The following is a 21,567-nucleotide window of genomic DNA, read 5'->3' as shown; positions in this document are numbered from 1 at the left end:
ATGTTACTGGTGAGATAACGACGATGGGACGGTATAGTAACACCGGAACGAGATACGCCTCTAATACACACTAACACCTGTTTGCTTTTTTTGGAAGTCTTTGTGGGGGCCTCTGCTTCACCCTACAGCGATACGATGGCCGACTCGGAGGTCAGTAAGTCACTCCGCGTTTATATCATCCACTTAATGTCTGAGATGTTAGTAACGGCGGCTCTGGGCTTTTAGGGGGTCTAAGGGTGGGGGCATTTTATTATGGATACTCCCTTACACATCATGCTTGTTATTGACACATTGTATCGATAATCATCCTCACCCCGTCCTGCATCTTCTGAGGGCCCTTCTAGGCCATGGGGGGCCCTGAGCAGATTCATTTGCTTATAGGGTAGCACCATTCATGGTCCTGACTACATTAAAGCCCCCGATTCCTGTCCTTGAGAGCCACAGGCACAACTGGTTCCAACATAATACGCCATACCAGCCCATAGACACTTTTTGTTTATTTTTTGTGCCGTTGTATGTATCGAGTTCAGTTTATTGCGAGTTTATGTGAATATTCACGACATTTGATGCCCCTCGTTCTTTTGCGCAGTATTATCCCGGTGAGACAGAAGATACCACGCTTTCCCACGCTCCAAATGCCAGCACCGCCAACGGCTCCACAACTCTCGACGCCGTTACCCCCGTCCGGCTTAGACCCGGGGGACTGGCGGTGCACGGAGTCAGCATGACGCATTGGACTGAGAGTGAAGTAGACTCAGGTGAGGTGGAGTGGGAGTGTGATGAGTATGTCCAGTAATAGGAGGAGGAAGAGACTGATAGTGAAAGTTGGTTACGAAAAAAGAAAGGAGAGAATGGAGTTCAACTTGAAACTACAGAAAGTTTGAGGGTCCTGGGTTGGAGAGGTGGACTGGCCAGCAGACGCTTGGAGAAGACATCAAGGCCCTGAGATTCTGCATTTGTCCCGTCTCTTTATCCATGCTTTCACTGGTCAGTGTCCATCGCGTCCCTCTCCAGGGTTGTGTTTCTGATGTTTCTTCTCTCCCCGTTCCAGCGCGCGGCACGTGTAAGTGCAAAAAGAAGAGATCCAGCCCAGTTGCCCTCCTCCCTCTCCTGGGCCTTTCCGTCATCATAGTCAACAATGCCTTGTGTTTCACTGGATCGTTAATCGCGTGCATGTATCACAAGAGGCGTCAAAGAGCGTGGGACCGTGTCCACAGCGGCCCGTAACCTCCCATCGGCCGAGGTCTTTCACCCAACGGTGGCCAGTGAGCTTACAGACGACCTGCAGAGTTCTAGATTAAACCCCGATGATCTAAATAATAAACCTTCCTGCCTTTCCGTGTCGTCTTTACACGTGTGAATGTTGAGCGCGTACAGTTTTGGCATCATTATTACGTGTCTAAGGTCCGTGGGAGGGAAGGACTATTTCACAACGCTCAATTCTAATTTGTGGATTTAAATATCTAGAAATCAGACAAATCTAAAGTATAAAATACGTTTATTGGAACTATCATGATAAATGCGTGATCGGGAAGTGATTATTATCCCAACACGTGGGGATAAAAAAAAAAAAAAAAGCAATGTACGTATGGAAAACGCAGCCCGGCTGGCTGGCTCACACTTGGCAACCGTTTGCCCTGTAATTCTCCATAAAGGTGTTGAGTTCGGCGCAAGCGTTCCGGAAGCGAGTGGCAGCGCACGTCCGGGGGGCGGGCAGCCCCTCGACCCAAGAACTGCTTTCCAGAAAGTATCTCATCCTGAAAGAGAGGAGGCAACATGGACCATCAATACAAAAACAATATAATAATAAAAAGCCCAAACATGGAAAGGGGGGGCGACTTAGAACTAAAGTCCGAGGCATAAGAACGGCAACCCCAATTTGTTACAAACTTACCGGCCTTCGGCATCTTTGGTTTCTCCATCTCGCCCCATTATCAGATACTCCAATTTCCCCAAGCGCGTTTTGCATGACTTTCGCTGGTAGAAAAACCGAACATCGCCAGCCTTAAGATCTTCATCTCCGTCTAGATTTGAAAAGCGGCCAATAAAGGTTTTAGATTTGCGCTTACTGAGCATTTTAGTAAGTTACGTGGTCATGAATGAGCGCGATGGACTTTATTTAGATAAACATCCCCAAAAAGAACCTCGAGACAACAATCTGTTTAGGAGAAGGATTATGGAATACGATTTTGTATAAATCATGATGAATGAGGCTTTCGTGTCTCATTAATATAAGTTAATGGACTTAATTTGGGAACGATTATCTGCTTTGTAAATGGGTTTGCGGAACTCATTTCACTAGAAGACTAAACAAATAACATTTGGCTCATTAGGCCGATTCACTGGAAATTACTCTCTAAATAATCCTGTTTTTTCTTTCATTTTTCTCATTGTTGGTCACAAGCCTTTAGTTTTAATCAAACTTGAAAAAAGGAAATTAAGGTATTGAGCGGTCTTGGATATTTCGTCGTGGGCTTGTAACGTTGTCATCAGAAGTCAGAAGACCAATCTAAGCCGCACTGACTTCACCCCTAGATAAATCCGCTTCTAGATCTATGTTTTCGAGCAAATCAGCCGACTTGTTCATGCGAATCGGCCACAAACAAAAGCTGAGAAGTTTGGATGAAAACCCTTAAAGGATACACGTTCCAGACAATGGCAATGCCTTCCGGAATCAAGACTTACTTTTCTGTAAAGCTTCCAGAATCCTTGTCTGGTAGACCATGAACGCATCTTGCTCCTGAATGTCTTCTACTTTCAGTTTGTAACCTGAGAGAAAAAACATCTTTCCATCTGTGCTCTTGAAAAAAAATCTAATCTAATTCTAGTAAAAAGATTATAACAAAGTATAGCGTTGGGTTTATTCATCTGAAAACTTTCAGGAGTTTAATTATTTGCTTTGGAACCCCCCCCCGTTCTGCCAAATCCCCAGCCCTCTCATTCATCTCACCATACATCACTATGGGATTGTAGCAGGCAAACATTTCCCGGTCTTTGGATGACATCTCGGGTCTCCCCTTGCCGGTCACGGATCGTTTCTCTGGGCACGCGCCTGCGTTGGATTATAAAACAACAAGTGAGATCTCCCACGTCTCCAGGAACAAGCCAGCTCGTTCCAAGCATTTTACTTTATTGCTCAGTAAGAATGAGAAATACGTTCGCTGGTGGTACAAGCATTGACTCTCTCGTTAGAGACCTATACATTACTTGTGTATCCAAGCTTCTGGTGTGAGAGGCTATTGTGCGCGCTGAAATTACCAAAGCAAAGACACCAAGAGCTCGTGGATTTTCCAATTTAAACAAAGAAAGACATTCTTTGCGGTAAGAGCCATAAAGCTTTGGAATCCACCAGATATCGGGCCTTTGAGACGTTGGCAGTAGGAAGTACCTCGAAGTTCTATCAATAAGACAAACGTCTCTTCCTAACTCCAGATGAACCGGTCAGTATTAATAATGATGTCTCGTTAGTCTCATTGTCTCATTGTCTTTGGTACTCACCCTCCGCGCATTGACACACATCCCCTGCACAAAGGGTGTTAATGAACTTGGGTTTTTGGGGAGCTCCATAGAATGTTGTGCAGCGTTTGTCTGTGAAGGAGGGAAAGAGATTAACAATCAGATCTTATTGATTCCAAAGTTCCAACGGATTCTGGAAGAGGGCTTTAGAGAACTAAACGATATGTGGGAAGAATATCATAATATACGTATAGGGTGTAGCAGGGCTAGGGATGCGCATGCGGTTCTAGAATCTGCCGTCTGGTAATTCTCTTTATAATGAGGAGGGACATGAACTCGGATTCAGGATAGTTTGCATCGTTTGGGTACGGTGGCTACCTGGCTCATAGAAATCATAGACAACGGCGGACGCGGGTTGTAGGAGGGAGACGCGTATGGTCTGAATGGCCTCGAAAGCCACACATTCATCTTTTGTATCTGGAATCTGGGAACAGGGGATAGATGGGAGAAAAACAACAACGAAAAAGAGAAGGGATTCATACAAAGAGAGAACGGTTAATATTCATGTTCCAAATCCCACTATATGTTATGTATATATTCTTATTTCCTTCATAGTAATACCCCCTACTATTCGTCCCGCTGCCCCATCCCACCGCCCTTTGGACCTCTCTCTTACCTTATCAAAATACATGAGAAGCCTCCCGTTCTGCAGTTCGTAATGACTGATGTACCGCTCAGAATTTGTCTTCAGCTGTCCGAAACATAAGACTCATGTAATAATAATACTAATAACACTAAAAATACTTATAACACCACTACTGATAAAATAATAAAATAATAAAAGTAAAACTGAACGGCGATGCAGATATTTGTGTACGTCGTCTAAGAGGAAGATAAATGGGTGAGACCACCTAAGGCTCTTAGGTGCTTTTGCGTTAAAAGTATAGGCATTTTCTTCTCCTTCACGATCCGAACCTACCTTGTCTAGATCCTGCGTGTTGGGTTCAAACCCACTCAACAATGTGATATCTACGATAGCCATTCCTGCGATTTGAGCTCCTGGCTTCTTCCTGAAATACAGACAAACCTTAGCGACATTAGAGCAACAAGAGGTAGAATAGGAAAAGAAAATGCAGGGATAGGCAAAGTGTCTGTACGAGGACACCAGTGTCCATGGCAAGGGTTGCGAAGGTCCATAGAAGATCATTAAATTGTCCACAACGGGCCCCAGTAAATGTCCACCATGCGCAATGCTGATGCCTACCCCTGAGATGGAGACAGTAAGAAATGAGACAAAGGGTAAAGCAGACAACAGAATCTGTTTCCTTACCATACACACACTTGGTAGGACACCTTAGGCTCCTCTGCTTTTGGCCGCGAGACCTCTCTCCGCGCTCTCTTGCGCAGGTCATGCCAACCGATGGCATCAATGGGTTCATCTGACTGCACGTCCTCGTAGTCGTAATCTTCATAGTCCTCGTCTATGGATTCTGCTGGTACAAGGCAGAGGGTCAGTTGTGTTTTCCTGAGAGACGGGGGAATTGGTATGGGGCAAGAGGATGGAAGCAAGGGGAAGCAACCATCCATTGAGGAAACATGCAGGCTGATGGGAACGGAGCAAAAGGATCGCATCTCATGCGGAAAAGACATTTACAGAGAAGACAATGGAGGAGGAGGTATAGCTAAACGTCACAATCCGACATGACCAAGACCACAGGGGTCTCCAATAGAGATCTTAAAAGCCACGTCCATCTCCTGATTCTTTTTTTAAAGGTAACACGGGTCCTTTGAGGTCACTCACCTAACTTTCCATCCACTTCCAACAAGGTCACTTCAAGCCCCAGTTTTGAGCAGGTTGCGTTCTCTATTTGCATGATGTTATACATCTTCAAAACCTGACAACAGTGTCACAGACAGGCTAATAACACTAATTAGACATCACGCGTACAAACGAGGACAAGCGTGCAGCAAAATAACGCAAAGCATTCCAACGCTCTCTACCTCGCTTCACTCTGCATTCTCTTTTCCAGTTATGCTCTAGGATAATACTTACTGTGACAGTTGCTTTTCCTTTTCCAGAGACTTTTATACCAAATTTTGTTCCCATGGACCTCTGGATAAAGAGATAACGGTTATATTCTCCATTCACCTCACGCTCCTTCATTTTGACACAATTTTTTTTTATTAGCAATGCATTTTTTTCTCAATGTTTCTATTCCAGAGAACTTTGATTCTATGTACATTCCGTAATATTTCTGTAATATTCCTTAACATTTTTTTTGTAAAATTCCATAATATTCTACTAATGGTCCTCATGTTTTTTTGTAGCCTACAATCACACCCCTTTTGATCTTCACGACCCGCTCTTCCCCGCTTACCAGCTCCTCCTGTACGCTGTCCTCGTTCCTCAGGAAGAACTTCTGTTTCTGCTGTCTCTCCAAAGAATTTATTTCCACTTCTAGGGAATTTCGTTCTTCTTTGTTCGAGAGAATCAGATATTCAGAGAGAGCTTCAAGAGCCATCACCGTGTCCTAAAACGAACAGACGCGTGACATGGAATGATTAATATCCTCTGTCTTTCCACCAACTCCTGTCCACTCTCATTCTTCTAAATATATTATTATTATTTTATGACAAAATCTATTTACTATCTGAGCCAAAAAATGGACATTTTGGAAAATCAATTATTTGTATCTCATTTTGGGCCAACTGATTCACTATATACCCAATCCTACGTGCGTGTAGGGCTGCCGTCTTCTCTGAAAGAATGAAGTCCATGTAATAGTTGGGTAAGTCATCTCGTCTTGCATGGCATCACCTGCATGTTCCTCCCCCTGTCTTATTCTTCCTCCTATTAAGAAAGTTTGCCCACCTGGGTGGATTTGAACCCTCCGCCGTAGTTCTGTTGTTCGGTAAGCCAGGTGTATATGAGATTAGCAGAGGACAGGTCCTTACGGAGAAGAGCAGTCAGGAGAGCATAGGATGATGTTTCTACTGCTAGAGCGCTACCTCGGGGTCCGAAAAACATCTCACTCTTCTCTGTGAATAAAAGAGAGAGTCGGGGGGGGCTGTTAATCAAGGATCTCTCTGGTTAAATAAGCACACAAATGGATATTGCTCTGTCTCAAGAAGGGACCGCTGTGGTCCCGGGAAGCTTAAGTTATTCCGCATCATACATGCGTACTTGGATCCACTAAAACAAAGAGTGAGTGAGGTTGGAGCGTTGATCCTAATGGGCGTAAAACTGAGGAAGGAACGAGGAAAGATGACGAATAAGCAGACGATAAGAAAAGAAGAAAATTCATCAAGTGATAGAAACAACCCCAAAAGGAATGAGGGCAAAACAAGTGATAAATGGGTCATTTTACCAAAACTTTGCAAAAGAATCATTTTTTTTACAGGAAAATGATCATGATGTCTAGAATTTTTCTGCGATTGACGTTTAATTCGAATTTGAAGCTTTCACTCAAAGATAAAACCAATTAAAAAGTACGTAGAGGGGGGGGGGCATACCGGTAAAGAAGAACATTACTCACTGGGGTCTCCCTGCTGTTTCGAAATGAGCAATGTGTACGCCTTGTCCTTCAAAACCGGGTCTGCCGAGGCGAGCGTGAGGGCGTACGCGGTAATGGCCAGAGGGTACGGCTCCGAGAGCGAGTCCAGCTTAACACGTAGGTATTCTACAGCCTTCTGTATGGCGGACTTCTATAAAACGAGGACAAAAGTGAGATAATGAAGTTGAAATCGGTGCTTGTGCGTCGTTATGGAAACGTGCACACCGGTTCCGTACCACTTTGGTGTTGTCAGACAGGGCGTCCAGGGAATGGTGGAGAGCCACGGTCACGTAGGCTGCGAGAGACACCTCGGCATCGGTACCACTTACTCCCCCCTACAAAAACAGAGAGGAAACAAAAGGAAGAGGACAGCCATGATGTAAGCTTCCCGTTCACCTCGAGCCCAGCACGGACGAGAATACGCAGAGCGTCTAACGACTCCGAGAGCCGGCGGAAGTCCAGAGACCGGGTCGTGTTTTACTTTGCCTTCCAAGAGAAACGGGGTAAAGCAAAACCCCCCAAATATAGGCAGCCATCTGCCCGTAGGCATTGTAGGAGATTCGAGGGCGGGAAATACATTAAAGTGAAGAGAATGGGTTACTTTAAGGTAAAAAAATTACTTGTAATGACCTTTTTGGCCCATGGGCTACAGGGCAGTAGTCAAGATTGCCTAATGGTCACCCTCTTCTCATCTATAAGGAAATGGGGGGAAAATGTCATTTTCTTACTTGCATGTCTTGGTGAATCACTGGCATTTTTTCTTGGAAAGCTCCGGTGTTGGTCTGCATGCTGCAGAGATAATCCGTGGACGAGCGGATCTCGTTCACCTCAACATCTACGTACTTCCGGCTGAGAGACATCACCTTGGCCACAAAGGCCGTGAGCCTGGGGCAAGGAGAGGGGGTGGGGGGGGAATAATGTATAAACTCTTGGGTAAGACCGGCGATGAGTGAGGAGGAATATTTATCTCACCACGTGCTGCTCGCTCTGTGAATCCATGCTCCATACGACCCATCCGACTTCCTAAACTGTAATATCCTCGTGTATCCTTTGGAAGACAAACTTATGAAAATAAGCCATCCCACGTCTTGAAAATATATATTTTTTTAAACTTTAATAAACTTATCACCAATTTAGTACAAAGTGGACTCCTTACCCTGGAGCATGAGTTCCTGGCCCTCGTCTTTACGGTCAGGCGGTAACATGGCCCACTTGCCGGTCTGATCCAGGTACCGTAGCGCGTAGAGCCCGGGAGCTGTCAGGATCATGGTTTGCTCGGCGCATCCTCTCGGGACCCGGATGAGACGACTGATCCCGTCAGCGCTCAGGCTTTTATTTATCATGGCGTTCGTGACGTCCACTGCGGCGTGTCAGAGAGAGAAGAGAAAGAATGAAATAGGATAACGAAACGCGAATTAAAGAAGGGGGTTCTGCCCTTCTCTCCGCAGAACCGGAAAGAGACTACCGAGACACGGTGAAAAAGAATTGAGTGATGAACGAGAAATAAAGCGAGTGTGAGCGAGCGCTCCACTTACTGCTGACTCTGATGCTGGAACGGAACTCCCCGTCTGGGATCATGTTTGTAGGTAACTCGTCATCTATGGTGATGGAACTTCTAGCGGAGTCTAAACGACAGAGGAGGGAATTTGGGTGATCTCTCCGGGATCACCGGTCTGCTCGCTCTAATCGGCGGGGATGAGGGACGGGTTTATTTCCTACCTCGAGGATTCATCATGTAGGTTTTCTCTTCGAGAACTGAGACACCTTCTCTCTGAAACAGAGAGAGAAAGAGACGGTTCCAGGAGAGGAGAGACGTCACGTTCTGGAGGGACTGGAAGAGGGGTTAGAATGAGACCAGACAGGGCGGACGTGATCTCCTCACCTCGATCCGGAGAGTTTTCTCCACGCCGTCGGAGAAACCATTCTCCCCCAAGGCTATCACTTTCACCGGGACGTTGGTCTTTCCGATGGGTACAACAGCGAAGGGGATGGTGAGGGCCGAACTGGCGGGAACCGTCACGATCTGTCCGTCCGACGCCGGTTCAGGGAGACGGGGTGAGCAGATGCCTTCCGTTTCCTCCATATACACCCTCACCTGCACAGGGGGGATAGAGAAAGATCCGGAACGTTCTCAAAGCGAGCTCAACGACAAAACAGCAGAGGGATACTGAGGCAGGAAAGTCGTTCGGCCCCCCGTCTAGTCGCCCGTTTCTCCTGCTGTAAAGACTCAGTCGTTGGCCTCGTCTTAGATTCAGGAGCCGTATATCTATCCCATACTCTCTGCTGGGAGGCTGTTCCAGACTCCAACTACAGCTCTCATAATATGCCAGCTATCCAGGAGTTAATTTACCACGAGTAGGCAAGCTCTGCGGGTTGAGTGTAGCTAGAACGAACGGAGTGCGAGTGAGGAGAAGATACAGAAGGAGTGCGCCCACCTTTATGTCATTGCTGTAGTAGTTGTATAGAACCGGTCTCAGCTCGATCTGCTCGAACCTCTTTATAGAGTACGGCACTCTCATGTAGATATGGAATTTCTTAAAGACCCGGACTTTGATGGGATCCGCGATACAGAAACCTGCAGACAGGGAAGAGTTAACGGCGTTCTGTTCCACTGTGTGTGTGTTTTTTCCAAATTCTCCAAATTCTGTTTTTTGCAGGAATATTTCTCGGAGAAGGGTTAGTTTAGTACCGTATGTCTTACAAGCCCCTTCTGACAAAGTTGAGTGTTCAGTTGAGTTAAGGGTAAGCTCGATTGAACAAATCACATGCCCTTATGTGCAAACACACACAAAGCAACCTATGTATTCACTAATATACATTCAAACATGCAATCTGACAACAGTTTCCTGCTGTAGAGACTCAAACCTTATTCAGTCATTGGTCTCGTCTTAGATTCAGGAGCCATATGCTGATCCCATACATGTTTAAATTCCCTCACTTAATTACCCTCTACCACTTCTGCTGGGAGGCTGTTCCACTTATCTCCTACCCTTTAAGTAAAGTAAAAATTCCTTGCTATATATCTAAGTCTGTTGTTGGAAAAACAAATAATAATAACAATAAATTGGGAGTATTAAATGCTTCTTCCCTGTGGAGTTCCTCAACCTACTTCACTGAAGACATATGATGTCACTCTCTGCCCATTTTGTGTTATGACCTTACATCACATTGGGGTTATTGGAGCAATACTCCACAGTGGGGTTATTGGAGCGATGCTCTGCAGAGGGGTTAGTGGAGCGATGCTCTGCGGAGTGATTCTTACCTTTTCCCTGAGACATCCCTACTCCCTGGATCTCCCAGGTAGTGATCGAGTCTGGTACATAAATCTTTTCTCTACGGAGAGAGAGATTTAAAAACAGATATTTTATGGCTCCACTCGTCTTTTTAAAAATTATCCCCCAGTTTTATTTCAGTTGCTTTGTCTAAAATAAACCTTTATTCACTAAAACGGGAGTTTGCAGGAGAGCTGACGTTCCTACCGCAGACTAGACAGACCAGATGGTTCTCACCTGCCTTAAAATTCTGTGTTTAACCCTCTAACTTATCTCGTGTGCATTATCCAGGGCCAGCACAGTTCTTCATATGGGAGGTGCTCCTCGGGGGCCGGCCCTTCATAATGTATTGTGAAGTCAGGGAGCAGAACTTTTCATCTCTCCTGCGGAGTCCTGCTTTAAACACCACGTACTAAGCATCGTTTTTTGCGGGGATGGATAAATACGCCACCTGAATTCTCTGTTCACGTTAATCGTCCTCCATAACCAGCTCTCTGGGAAGTAGGAACGAAGTTGGACGTCGTCCTCATCGGTGAATTCCACTTCCTCCTCCATGTCCTGAGCTGAAAACAAAAGAGCGGAGACACGAAGGGATTATTAATTTGGACCAATCAAAAACAATCAGCAACTTAACCAGGCGGTGGGGGTGCCCATAGTATACACAGCGCTTCTCCCGGAGTCTCTGGGCAAAACCCGGAGAGATCCCAGGTATGAGCATGAGTCTCTGTAGAGGGGAATCTGAGTAACACTCTGAGTGCTGCCATAAACCCAAATCATGTCTTACTTCGCCCAACCCCTGTGGTTTTGCGCCTATTGTCCTTGCGCAGTTTCCCGGCGTAGATGCAGCACTCGAGGAAGGCATCCCGGCAAGGCTTAGACGGCACGCGGCCAGCTCGCTTATTACAGTCCTGGTTCATCCGGCGAGGCAGCAGAACCATCCCATCGCGGCAGCAGCTCTGCAGCTCCGCGGAGTACGAGTGAACTGCAGAAAAGAAGAGCACTTAGCCCGGTGCCCGTACACATTGCCCCACGTCAGTAAGGGTCCGCTACGGCGGCGGAAAACGAGTCAGAAACTAGGAGCTCGCAAGAGTTCAGTCTTTGGCAGCCCGACTCCTTTACCTTTCTGTTTCGCTAGTGCCGTGGGATCCTGTGCCTTTGGTGATCTTTTCTGACGTTCCTGAACTCTGCACCCGAACTCTGCAAGTAAAAATTAAAAGGTTGATACAGACCGATGGCCAAGAACGGAGCGGAGAGACAGAACTGGGGCTACTGATCACCAGGAGCCTCTGTAGGAGGGGGTGAAAGGGACTGAAGGTTTTGGTGGGCAGCGGTGGATGGGGACTCTGAGGCTTCCTCCTTTAGCCACAGACTATCTCCAGAGACTCGAGGCTGAAGTTACTTCAGCTTCAGAGTTTCCATTACCAATGGAGGGAGAGTGGAGGAAGAGTGAGTATGTATGCGTTTATATGTAAGTACATGGTACTTGAGTGTGTGTGTGAGTGTATAGTGCGAGAGAGTATGGTGTTGGAGTCAGTGTGTGTGTTAGTGTATGGTGTTGGAGTCAGTGTGTGTGTTAGTGTATGGTGTTGGAGTCAGTGTGTGTGTTAGTGTATGGTGTTGGAGTCAGTGTGTGTGTTAGTGTATGGTGTTGGAGTCAGTGTGTGTGTTAGTGTATGGTGTTGGAGTCAGTGTGTGTGTCAGTGTATGGTGTTGGAGTCAGTGTGTGTCAGTGTATGGTGTTGGAGTCAGTGTGTGTGTTAGTGTATGGTTTTAGAGTGTGTGTGTATTTAAAAGTGTATGCTGTTAGAGTGTGTGTGCATGTATGTATCAGTTTGTGGCCTTACAGTGAGTGTGAGTGCATGTGTGTTAGTGTGTGTATAAGTGTATGGTGTGAGAGAGTGTGTATGGTGTTTTAGCAGTTACATGGATCTACAGCAATAAACTTCCAATCAGTGTTTACAGGGTGGACCAACTTCTTAAAACACGACCGTTCCATGTGATCCTCACCATTTATATCACTGTATCCTGCGGAAGAAACAAATGCCAGCCCGGCGTCCATGAAAACGTTTCTGTAATCCTCCCCTCCACCCGGAGAGCAGCCAAGATCATAAGCGTTCATTGCTCTGAACATCTGGAGTGGACAGAATGATGAACATCCTCGTTCTATCGTTACATTTAGAATTATATGCCCAGCATTGCAGCTTCTGTTTGTCATACCCATACCTGAGGAGCATATGATGAAGATCTTTCCTCCTCTGTGCCCCTCTTTCCTCCCTTGTGCCAACCTTTCCTCCCCTGTGCCCACCTTTCCTCCCCTGTGCCAACCTTTCCTCCCCTGTGCCTACCTTTCCTCCCCTGTGCCCACCTTTCCTCCCCTGTGCCAACCTTTCCTCCCCTGTGTCCATCTTTCCTCCCCTGTGCCCATCTTTCCTCCCCATTCTTTTCCAGGAGCTCAGAATGATTGCTGGGTATGAGGGTATTGCAGGGTTCTACTGCCCTAAAAGCCCCAATAATGTCTTTATAAATGAAATTTTGTAAGTAAAACAAATTATTATACTTCTGAATACCACTCTTAACTACATAAATAGCTAGCAAAATAAAAAAATCCCTTTTCAAACAGATAATAAATACCTTTACTGTTTACTTATTACATTTATTATTATTATTACATTAATTACAGTCTGCCTTTGATCCAGCTCATCATCCCATTCTTAGATTGCCGACATTATCTCTGATTTCTTGAATTTTGTACAGGAGATCCATTTAAACGAAATGATTTGTTTCTATTCAATTTACTTTGCCCCAAAAGCCCAAACCAAACACAATTACAACTTTAGTAACACACGGATACATATTATAGATGGGGTTTTTTGGGGGGGATTCTGATACAAATAAGAAAGCAGATAGCGGCTCACCTTGTCTGGTGTCAGCTTGTTCTTGGAATTAAGAGCATAAACAGCCGTGTCCACTGCAGCTAAAGACACCGTGCTCGTCCCGTCTGTTTCCACCACCAGCTCGAAGCCTCCTCGTGGTAGAATGTCTTTTCCACCATCATCATTTCTAATCAGCAACTGTGATGTGACAGATAGGTCAGGTTCCGCAGCCTCATTACATTACATACATTATCTGTGCTGCTTAAATGAAGATGTATACATTACCTTCCCTTCACAAACATCAGTCACGTCCACCCAAACCGAGTTGGCAACGATCTCTGAACCCAGGTAGTAATAAGCGATGACGCGAACGGAGGGGATCATAGAAGAGGTCACAGGTATTTGAATATGCATGAGGTCACTGATCACTATAGACTTCAGGAAGAGGGTCTGACCTTTGTTCAGAACCTAATCGAGAGAGAGAAAGGAGGTCACAAAGGCGTAATAACTCATAGCCCACCTTGATAGGCTGCCTCACACAATACCATCTTTCTTCTCCATCACAGAACAGGGGGGAGGGGGTATAGGTATCTGGGGTAATTGGAACACACATTCTACCATACACAAATCTCAATATCCAACCGTAAGGACATAAAACTAATCTGTAAACAATGGAAGCCTGGGTTAGTCTCCTGGCTGGAGAGGACCAATCATTGTGAGGCTTGATGCAACGAGATCCCTACTTCCTGCCTTTTTGCATGATGTCATAGCATTGGATCACAGTTCTTATTGCTTCCTTTTTTGTACCCCAAGGAACCAGAGAGACTGACCTCATCAATCAACTTCATTATCTTTGGGGGCCCTTGACTCCCATCATTCTATTTCAAAATTCTGGCACCGGTTACATTATTACAGATATTTAATACGATGAGGAAAAGACAGGCACATGTTTGGGGTAGAAAGTGGTTTAGGCAGAAGAGATGGGTAACACAGACACCATTATAGCATTATCTGACAAACTATACTCTTTATTCTGAGGACATAGAAGGGAAAAAATGAAATGCAATAAAAAGGCCTAATAAAAAGGAACCAGACGGGAGGTTGGATGTTGACCGGGAGAATGATGCCCACGGTGGGGCCAGCATGGGCTATAGTGGGCCTTGACTGTTGTGCGGAGGAGGGGTAGGCTTTTTGGCGGGAATTACGGGGGTGGAGTTGGGGGAAGATTATATAAGGAGCTTTCCCGGGCTCAGGAACCATTTTTTGTGGTTAGCTTACCTGGTTGCGTGTCCCACCCTCCCTCCCTTTTTGTTTTGTTTGAAGGTTTGTGTCGTTTTGTCACAGTCTGTGGGGCGGCAGCTTGCCAGGTATCCAGGGGGTTAATGTGGTGGTAAGTGAATGGTTGGTAACATCTGGTGGGAGGTTCTTGGCTGTCAGTGCTGGAACCTCAGGTCAGGGTGGGGGCATCTCGGTATGTCCCTTCCTTAAGTGGCATTTGGTTATGATACCTGGATTGCTTGGCAAGCTTGGGTGTTTTATTGTATATATTTACATGTTGGTGTTTGAGTCGTTGTCGTTGTTAACGCACCGATGTTTATTGTTTCAGGTTTTGGCGTGACAATGACTCTAATAAATAAAATTGGCTGTGGCCTTTTGTCATCCATATTTATGGTGTGCGGTGTCATTATTGGGGGGGGTTTAATGGGGAGTTAAGCCTAGCCCGGAGAATCGAAGCTACAACAGTCATGGAAATTCAAAAATAAGAAAGATGGAACAGAAAAAATGAAAATAGTAAAAAAATAAACTCTATAGAGACAAACAGGATAAAAATCTGTCTCCGCTCACCATATAGTAGAGTTTCTTTACACGTCCGGGGTTAGGAGCCACTAATTTCAACGTGATCTGGATGGTCTGACCTATGCTAAGCACCTCATTAGGGGTACTCATGTGAAGAAAGCCGTTTGTTCTAGAATTATACGAGTAAAGACGAATGTTTTCAGTCATGGAACTGGAATCTTCACCAGCTTTTATCTGTGAAAAGAGGAAAATGTCCAAAATAATCTATTGTATATATTACTATATATTATATAGATAGCAATATTTTAAATATATAGAGCTATTATATTATTATACATCTAATGATATTTAATATATAGCTATTAAATATTATATCAATATAACTATATTTAATACATAGCTATTTTATATTATTATACATCTATGATATTTAATATATAGCTATTAAATATTATTATATATAAGTATGTTTAATATATAGCTATTAAATATTATTATTATATATATAACTATATTTAATATATAGCTATTTTATATTATTATACATCTAATTATATTTAATATATAGCTATTAAATATTATTATATATACAAGTATATTTAATATATAGCTATTTTATATTATTATACAACTAATGATATTTAATATATAGCTATTAAATATTATATATAAGTATGTTTAATATATAGCTATTTTATATTATTAATCTAATGACATTTATTATATAGCTATTAAATATTATTATCTATTATATATATATTTAATATACAATACATCTATATATATATATATATTATATTGTTTGCCTGGGTGAAGCATACGTCTTAACCAATTGAAAGCTGTTTATAAAGGCGGCATAGAAACTTTACGGTGGACCATGGATAACCCTACGGTGCTTCCTAACATACGGCTTTGTGGGTACACGTCCTTGTGATAAGAGGTGGTGGAAGGGAATACATGTGAATCATTTCCGTGCTTTGATATTGGGTGTGTAGTGTGTGTCAGATACCGTGATGTCCAAAGTTTTCTCTGGTTGGTTTGTGTTCAGAATAAAGGTCACAACGCCATTGTCATCCGATTTAAACTTGTGCTTCTCGACGTTTGACTGAGAGAGGGTGACAAATACACCCTTAGCCGGAGAACCATCTACGTGAGACACCTCGGCCTGCGAGAAAGAGAGAGAGAGAGAAGGACATGAATGGAACGTGAGGGAGCCCCGTGCATCCCAAAAAATAAAACTCTAACGTCCAACGGCTGGAATACATCTCCCACCCTGACCGTGATTCCTTTTATTCACCCAATCTGAGCTGATTCTTGATTTTTTTTACATGGGGCGCCATGTTCTTCACACACGTTGTGGAGGTGCCTTGTGTTGGTTTTGCCAGTCACACAGTAACATCTTTCCTCGATAGGTTTGATTTTATATTTAGCCGTAATAAAGGTTCTCGTGTAATATTTTTAATGGACGGGTCATAAAAGTTGCTTTAAATTATTGGTTAGTATTCATTTTTGGATTTTGTCCTATAATCAGTGTTTATCCCGCTAACCAGAAAACATCACACAACACTAAAAAAGAACTTCTTACCACTATCTGAGTTGGGCTGCCGGGAATGAAATACCTCTTGGTTTTGGACAGGTCGAGCTGGTAAGGAGAAGCCACAAACTTCACGGACGTGAGTTCCTTCTCTTCTAGAACTCCAGCTATAAACAGAAGAAACGGGATTGTGGCCTGATGTCCCCATTAATATATAAATAATTCATACAATAATGGAAACGTATGTATATTCTATAGCATGAATGAACACTGAGCAATGTGTAGGGTACAAACGTCAACACGTTAAAATGCATCAATGGGTTTTGTCTGTTGAGGTTTGACCCAAGAGATTGACCCCAAGTTGGGTTCCTCTAGGTTTATGATGAGCACCTCTGATACACCATTGCTTTTGGTGAATATGAAATTCACATTAGTTGTGTTGGTAAGTTGGGGAGTGATGTGGACTTTGAAGCTCATGATCGGTCCTAGAGGGAAGGGTTTTATACTCAGCGACACAAAGTGTCTGGTGCAGGAACGGTAGACTTACAAGCTGTCTCTATCACACTAGCCGCAACATACAAGTTGAACTCCAGCAAGGCATCTTCTGGCTGCTTGATCCTCTCTAAGATGCCCGCCTTAGTTATATTTATAGCCGCATCTTCTTCAGTCAGCTGTGGGAAAGAGAGAATTTATGTTTTCTCCTATAAAGAAACCAAATTAATGTAAAAAAAAATTCAAGCAGAATGAATTAAGTATGCAGAATGAAACTTGGATCTCTCTGGATATTTTTTTTAGCTTATATGAAATAAAGCTCCATAAGAATTAGGTGAATGTGTGGTTCTATCCTTATATTTTCTTATGGAATGTCCTGAACGTCTACCTGAGGATAAAACCAGGTTCTCCTAAACCATGTAAGAAAGCAAAGATATATAAGGAAAAGCCACAGATGGAAATGCACAAAGTGGGAGAAATTATAGTATTTTTATTCATACATCTGACGTTAATTAGATGTTAAAAGAAAAAATGTCGATGCGCTAAGCTAGTCTCAGGCTCAAATAATACAAATGTATAATACGAGGCCTACCAAACAGGTCTAAGCATGCTGCAAAAACAGTGAATTGGCTGTACAATGTATACAAAAAACAAAAAAAATAATAAAAAACTGTCTGCGCTTCTTACCCTAATAAGGTAATAAATAGATAAACATAATATAAATGAGAGGTTTTGGTTATATGAATTTGCCAAAGCATAATTAATAGTATAAACTGCTTTGTGTGCCCACTATGCAGGAGGTGAGAGTCGGTTCTCACCCTATTGAGAGTGTGCCTTGACGTGGCGGGTGAGCTTAATTATGCTTTGGCCGATTCATGTAACCAAAACCTCTCATTTATATTATGTTTATATATTTGTTGCCAACGTTAATTAGATGTTAAGCTGAAGATTTTATCCCACCAGACCACCCGTAATTATGAGCCATGTTCCATCTAATTTTTCTTAGTTGGCGTGCGCAGAAAATTTCTCTTGTGCAAAAATTTTCACAGAGCAAAAATTTTGTGCACACAATATCCGCGCCGCGTAAAGTTTCAAAAAAATTATCATCATTTTATTTTTTGGGGAAAAAACTGTTGTGCGTGTGCGCTCTCTTAAAAAGCTATGTGCGCGCGCACAGCTTAGAGGGAACACTGATTATGAGGAAGATTTGCTTTCATGTTAGTTGACGTTAAGCACGAGTCTCAACTTTTCCCAGCGTTGGTTGCTCCAAATTAAATATTGACCCAAGAATTGTGATAGTTGGGCCTTGATAGACATCAACGTCTTGCTGATAACGGCTCTTATTCCTCCTTCCTTACTCACCTTAATTTGTTGCTCCAGACCACTGAGAATAGTCCGCTGTCCATCTTTGCCTGTGATTCCCACCCGCACGTAGGCCACACCGACAACGTCCTCTCCGTACACATACCTCGAAAAATTCAAACATTCTAGACACTTTCCATAGAACCGTGGAAGGAAGAAGACATACGACTGGGGGGTAATTAGATTCCCCAACATTCCGTACAACACCATCGCTTAAAGATGTGGCTGATCTTTGTATCGAAAATATTATTCATCTAACATTCTACAAGATAGTCAAGCCTTACGTTTTACTTGAGTTTTAATCCCCTTACCAATTCTTTTTTTGGATGCGTATAATTGTATATCCAATGTGTAGAACACAAGAACGCGTGCGTACAACTGGTGGCCCGTTCCAAACATGTATGTCATTAAGACTATTACCTGGCTTTCACGTTGACAGTAAATGTTTCCATTGAAATTAAGAAATAAGGAACCTTTGGAATAATTTTCACCTCGAAATTCGGGAGAACTGAGGGAGACAGAAACAGAGATTGAGGAGGATATTAGACGGGTGATTTAGCTCCGGATAACTTATGTTTTGGGATAAGAATTGTAAATAGTTTAATTTTTTAAGAAACTTGAGATATCAAAAAAAAATGACACTGTTTCTATATAAAGTACTTATACCCGGCATTATGAGACATGTTCTCCTTGTATACAGTCGATGTAAGGGCTTTATCTTTACAAACTGCTTCTTGGAATAGGACTCACCGTATTTTTTTACTTCAAACTCAACCGTGGTGTTTGACTCCGGAGCCGTCTTGAAATAAGCAGAGACTTTCCAGACCCCAGGACTGAGGAAAGAAGTTGAGAAGAAGGCAAGTAAGGCGGACTAGAGCAAGAAGGAACACGGGGCACGGACAAAAAAAAAAGATTTGGGAGGTTGTAAGAGAACAATGTTAAAAAAAGCAGAAGAAAAGAACATTAAGTCAATCGACAGATTCTTTGAGGCAAGGATCTTCTAAAATTTTAATAGGAGGTCTCCAAGGGTTCACTTCTGAGGTCTACTTCTTAGCGTCGGTCCACCTTCTAAACCAGGGTTGGAGAATCAGTGGCCTTCAGTCTGATATTAATTGGAAGCCCCAAAACCGCCTGGTTTTGCAGAGTTTAGTGGAAGACTTTTTCAAGAAAGAATCTACTTTTAGTTCACGCAGTTGGTTGTAGAAGGCCACTTACGTTGAGATATCTGGAATCAGAAGACTTTCTTTCACCACTGAGTTCAGAGAAAATTGTTCTCCCTTTCTCACTTGCAAATCTTGGGCATTCTGTACGTTAAGAGAAGAGGAAAACGATTAGGAGGGAAATGGCAGGGATAGAAGAAAGAGGAAAAACATAAGAGAAATGGAAGACCAGATAGAAAGCAAGGTGGAAGGTCAAGTGTGTCGACAAAAGAAGGAAACAGAAACAAAGATAGAGAACAGTTCTAGAATGTTATAAGTGAAAGAATGTTACTATAGATGAGAATGAGACTAATTCTGCGGCGGCTTGCCAAATGTGAAGCAATCACCACGAAAGCTTTGCCTTCCAACATCAGCCAAGGTTTTAAACACATACTTTACTGAGAAGTTGGTAGATTTGATTGTTACGGCCTCCCGGCAGAAGTGGTAGAAGATAATACAGTGAGGGTATTAAACATGCATGGGATAGACATACTGCTGGGTTTTAGGCAGGTCCCTTCGTACTCACAGAGACGGTGAAGGTTATCATCTCCTCTGTTGGCCTCATCATGTGATCCAAAGTGTAGATTCTAATGTGAACTGGAAGAGAAAGCCACGAATCATTCACTCTTACTCCACTCTGGCTGGAGGAAGCGTTACGAGGAGCTCTCTTTGAGACACTCACCGGTCTCCTTGGGTGTGTAGATGCTCTTATCTGTCTGTATGAAGATGTAACCGCGTTTGTAGGACACCGGGATGTTGACCACCTTGGGCTTCGAGCCAAATACTTTGCTTACCACAGCTAACTGAACATATCGGCTGCTTCTCATCTGATCGAGTTCACAGAATTGTATGAGTTGTGGGGTGAGCTAAGGGAATAAAGAGGGAGGACACGGATCGTGAGCCAAAAGCGACCACACGGCGGCAACTTTGGGAGAAAGTAGTCTGGAGTCCACTGGTGGGACCGCTGGTGAAATTTGGGCTGCAAGAAAATCCCTTAAGGAAGATGTCTCCTGTGTCGTGTGGCTTATAGGGAAGGTGGCCCTGACTCCGTTGTCTGCTCCTCACCTGCAGGCTCTTTGAGGCCGTATAATCGTTCCCACTGTTGAGTTGAATGGTCTCTTTTTTGGAGCAGTCCTTCATGGTGATCTGATTCCGCAGAACGACGTCCGCATTAACGTTGCCGCTGGGGGGCTTCGAGCCCTGGGGCCACTGGAGCTGCACCCAGACAGTCTCCGCAATGCCCACGTGGAACATACGAGGGGCCGCAATCATGAAGCTGCAAAAGAAGAGCGGGGGTCAGAACCAGTGGGGGGGGCAACTTTATGATAGAAAAACGGAGCAAATGGCAATGATGCGTTTGCTTTTAAATTACGGGGTCCAGGGTGATATTATAAAGGGTCGATAAAGGGTTAACATACCGAAGATGGCAAAAAAGAAAACCTATTGGGATGCCCCTTTGGTGAATTGCTTGGGATTTTCTATGGGATCCAGGATATCCAAAAAACTATTTTTTTGTTATATTCCATCATTGCTTTAACCCCTCGTGCCCAATAATAACACCGCTGCCCGTAGCTAAGAGACCAACGTGTAAGAGACAGAGATATAAGGACAGCGAGCGTCGGAGGGAAAGAAGGAGAAAGCGGAGACGCTGCGATGGAGTTTAGAAGCTTTTTAGAACTTACTCAGGAGTCTGTCCCCTGATCACTGCAAAGATGGCCGTCCACAGGAGACATTGTAGGAGAGAAGACCCTGCCATGTCCGTAGGGGCCGAAGGCAGGGAGATGTGGGAGGACAGACTGCGAGAGAGGCAGTTAAATATTAGAGGATGGGCAAATAGAGAGACAGAGAGGGTGAGGGGGGATTAAAGAGAGGATCACAGAACAGCGGGAATAGAAACCGAAAGAAAGAAAACATTTGGAGCTGCTTAATATCAGCCAGACTGGATCCACATTCCATGCCCCCCAGAGATAGCCGCCGACGCCGTTCATCCCGGACATTTTTCCATTTTTCACGGTTTCTGGACGCTAT

At 43.9% G+C, this 21,567-nt stretch overlaps 1 protein-coding gene across 1 annotated transcript; it reads right to left on the bottom strand.

Annotated features, from left to right (window-relative positions):
• Positions 1–1,615: 1,615 nt before the first annotated feature.
• LOC149280411 (complement C4-like) lies at positions 1,616–21,295 on the bottom strand. Its single transcript, XM_089500652.1, has 41 exons — positions 21,222–21,295; positions 20,605–20,815; positions 20,222–20,405; positions 20,066–20,136; positions 19,556–19,644; positions 19,091–19,173; positions 18,761–18,848; positions 18,341–18,446; positions 17,034–17,157; positions 16,538–16,653; positions 15,962–16,117; positions 15,001–15,186; positions 13,441–13,623; positions 13,198–13,353; positions 12,290–12,413; positions 11,402–11,479; positions 11,067–11,264; positions 10,734–10,845; positions 10,273–10,343; positions 9,446–9,585; positions 8,893–9,105; positions 8,730–8,781; positions 8,546–8,635; positions 8,167–8,370; positions 7,983–8,058; positions 7,739–7,895; positions 7,247–7,345; positions 6,993–7,161; positions 6,329–6,495; positions 5,835–5,987; positions 5,510–5,569; positions 5,258–5,351; positions 4,787–4,946; positions 4,436–4,526; positions 4,133–4,207; positions 3,835–3,940; positions 3,499–3,588; positions 2,951–3,052; positions 2,686–2,769; positions 1,895–2,024; positions 1,616–1,757 (listed from the first exon to the last, which is right to left on the bottom strand). Exons 1-41 carry the CDS (start codon positions 21,293–21,295, stop codon positions 1,616–1,618), a joined length of 5,064 nt encoding a protein of 1,687 aa, XP_089356778.1.
• Between the last annotated feature and the right edge of the window lie 272 nt (positions 21,296–21,567).

Source organism: Sceloporus occidentalis, unplaced genomic scaffold (genome assembly GCF_023333645.1).
Source record: "Sceloporus occidentalis isolate IW3139 unplaced genomic scaffold, rSceOcc1.0.p SCAF_157, whole genome shotgun sequence".
NCBI classification, from domain to species: Eukaryota; Metazoa; Chordata; class Lepidosauria; order Squamata; family Phrynosomatidae; genus Sceloporus; species Sceloporus occidentalis.
Note: the sequence above shows the minus strand (reverse complement) of the source record. Positions and strands in the feature narration are given on the sequence as shown.

What these genes read in the sequence shown, in the direction of transcription:
- LOC149280411 (XM_089500652.1), bottom strand. Translation starts at nt 21,295, where the DNA reads ATGGCAGGGTCTTCTCTCCTACAATGTCTCCTGTGGACGGCCATCTTT. An exon ending in TGATAACCTTCACCGTCTCT is followed by an intron (nt 19,645 to 20,065) that starts GTGAGTACGAAG and finishes CTTAACGTACAG; the next exon opens with AATGCCCAAGATTTGCAAGT. An exon ending in GTCTGGAGCAACAAATTAAG is followed by an intron (nt 17,158 to 18,340) that starts GTGAGTAAGGAA and finishes TCTTTCCCACAG; the next exon opens with CTGACTGAAGAAGATGCGGC.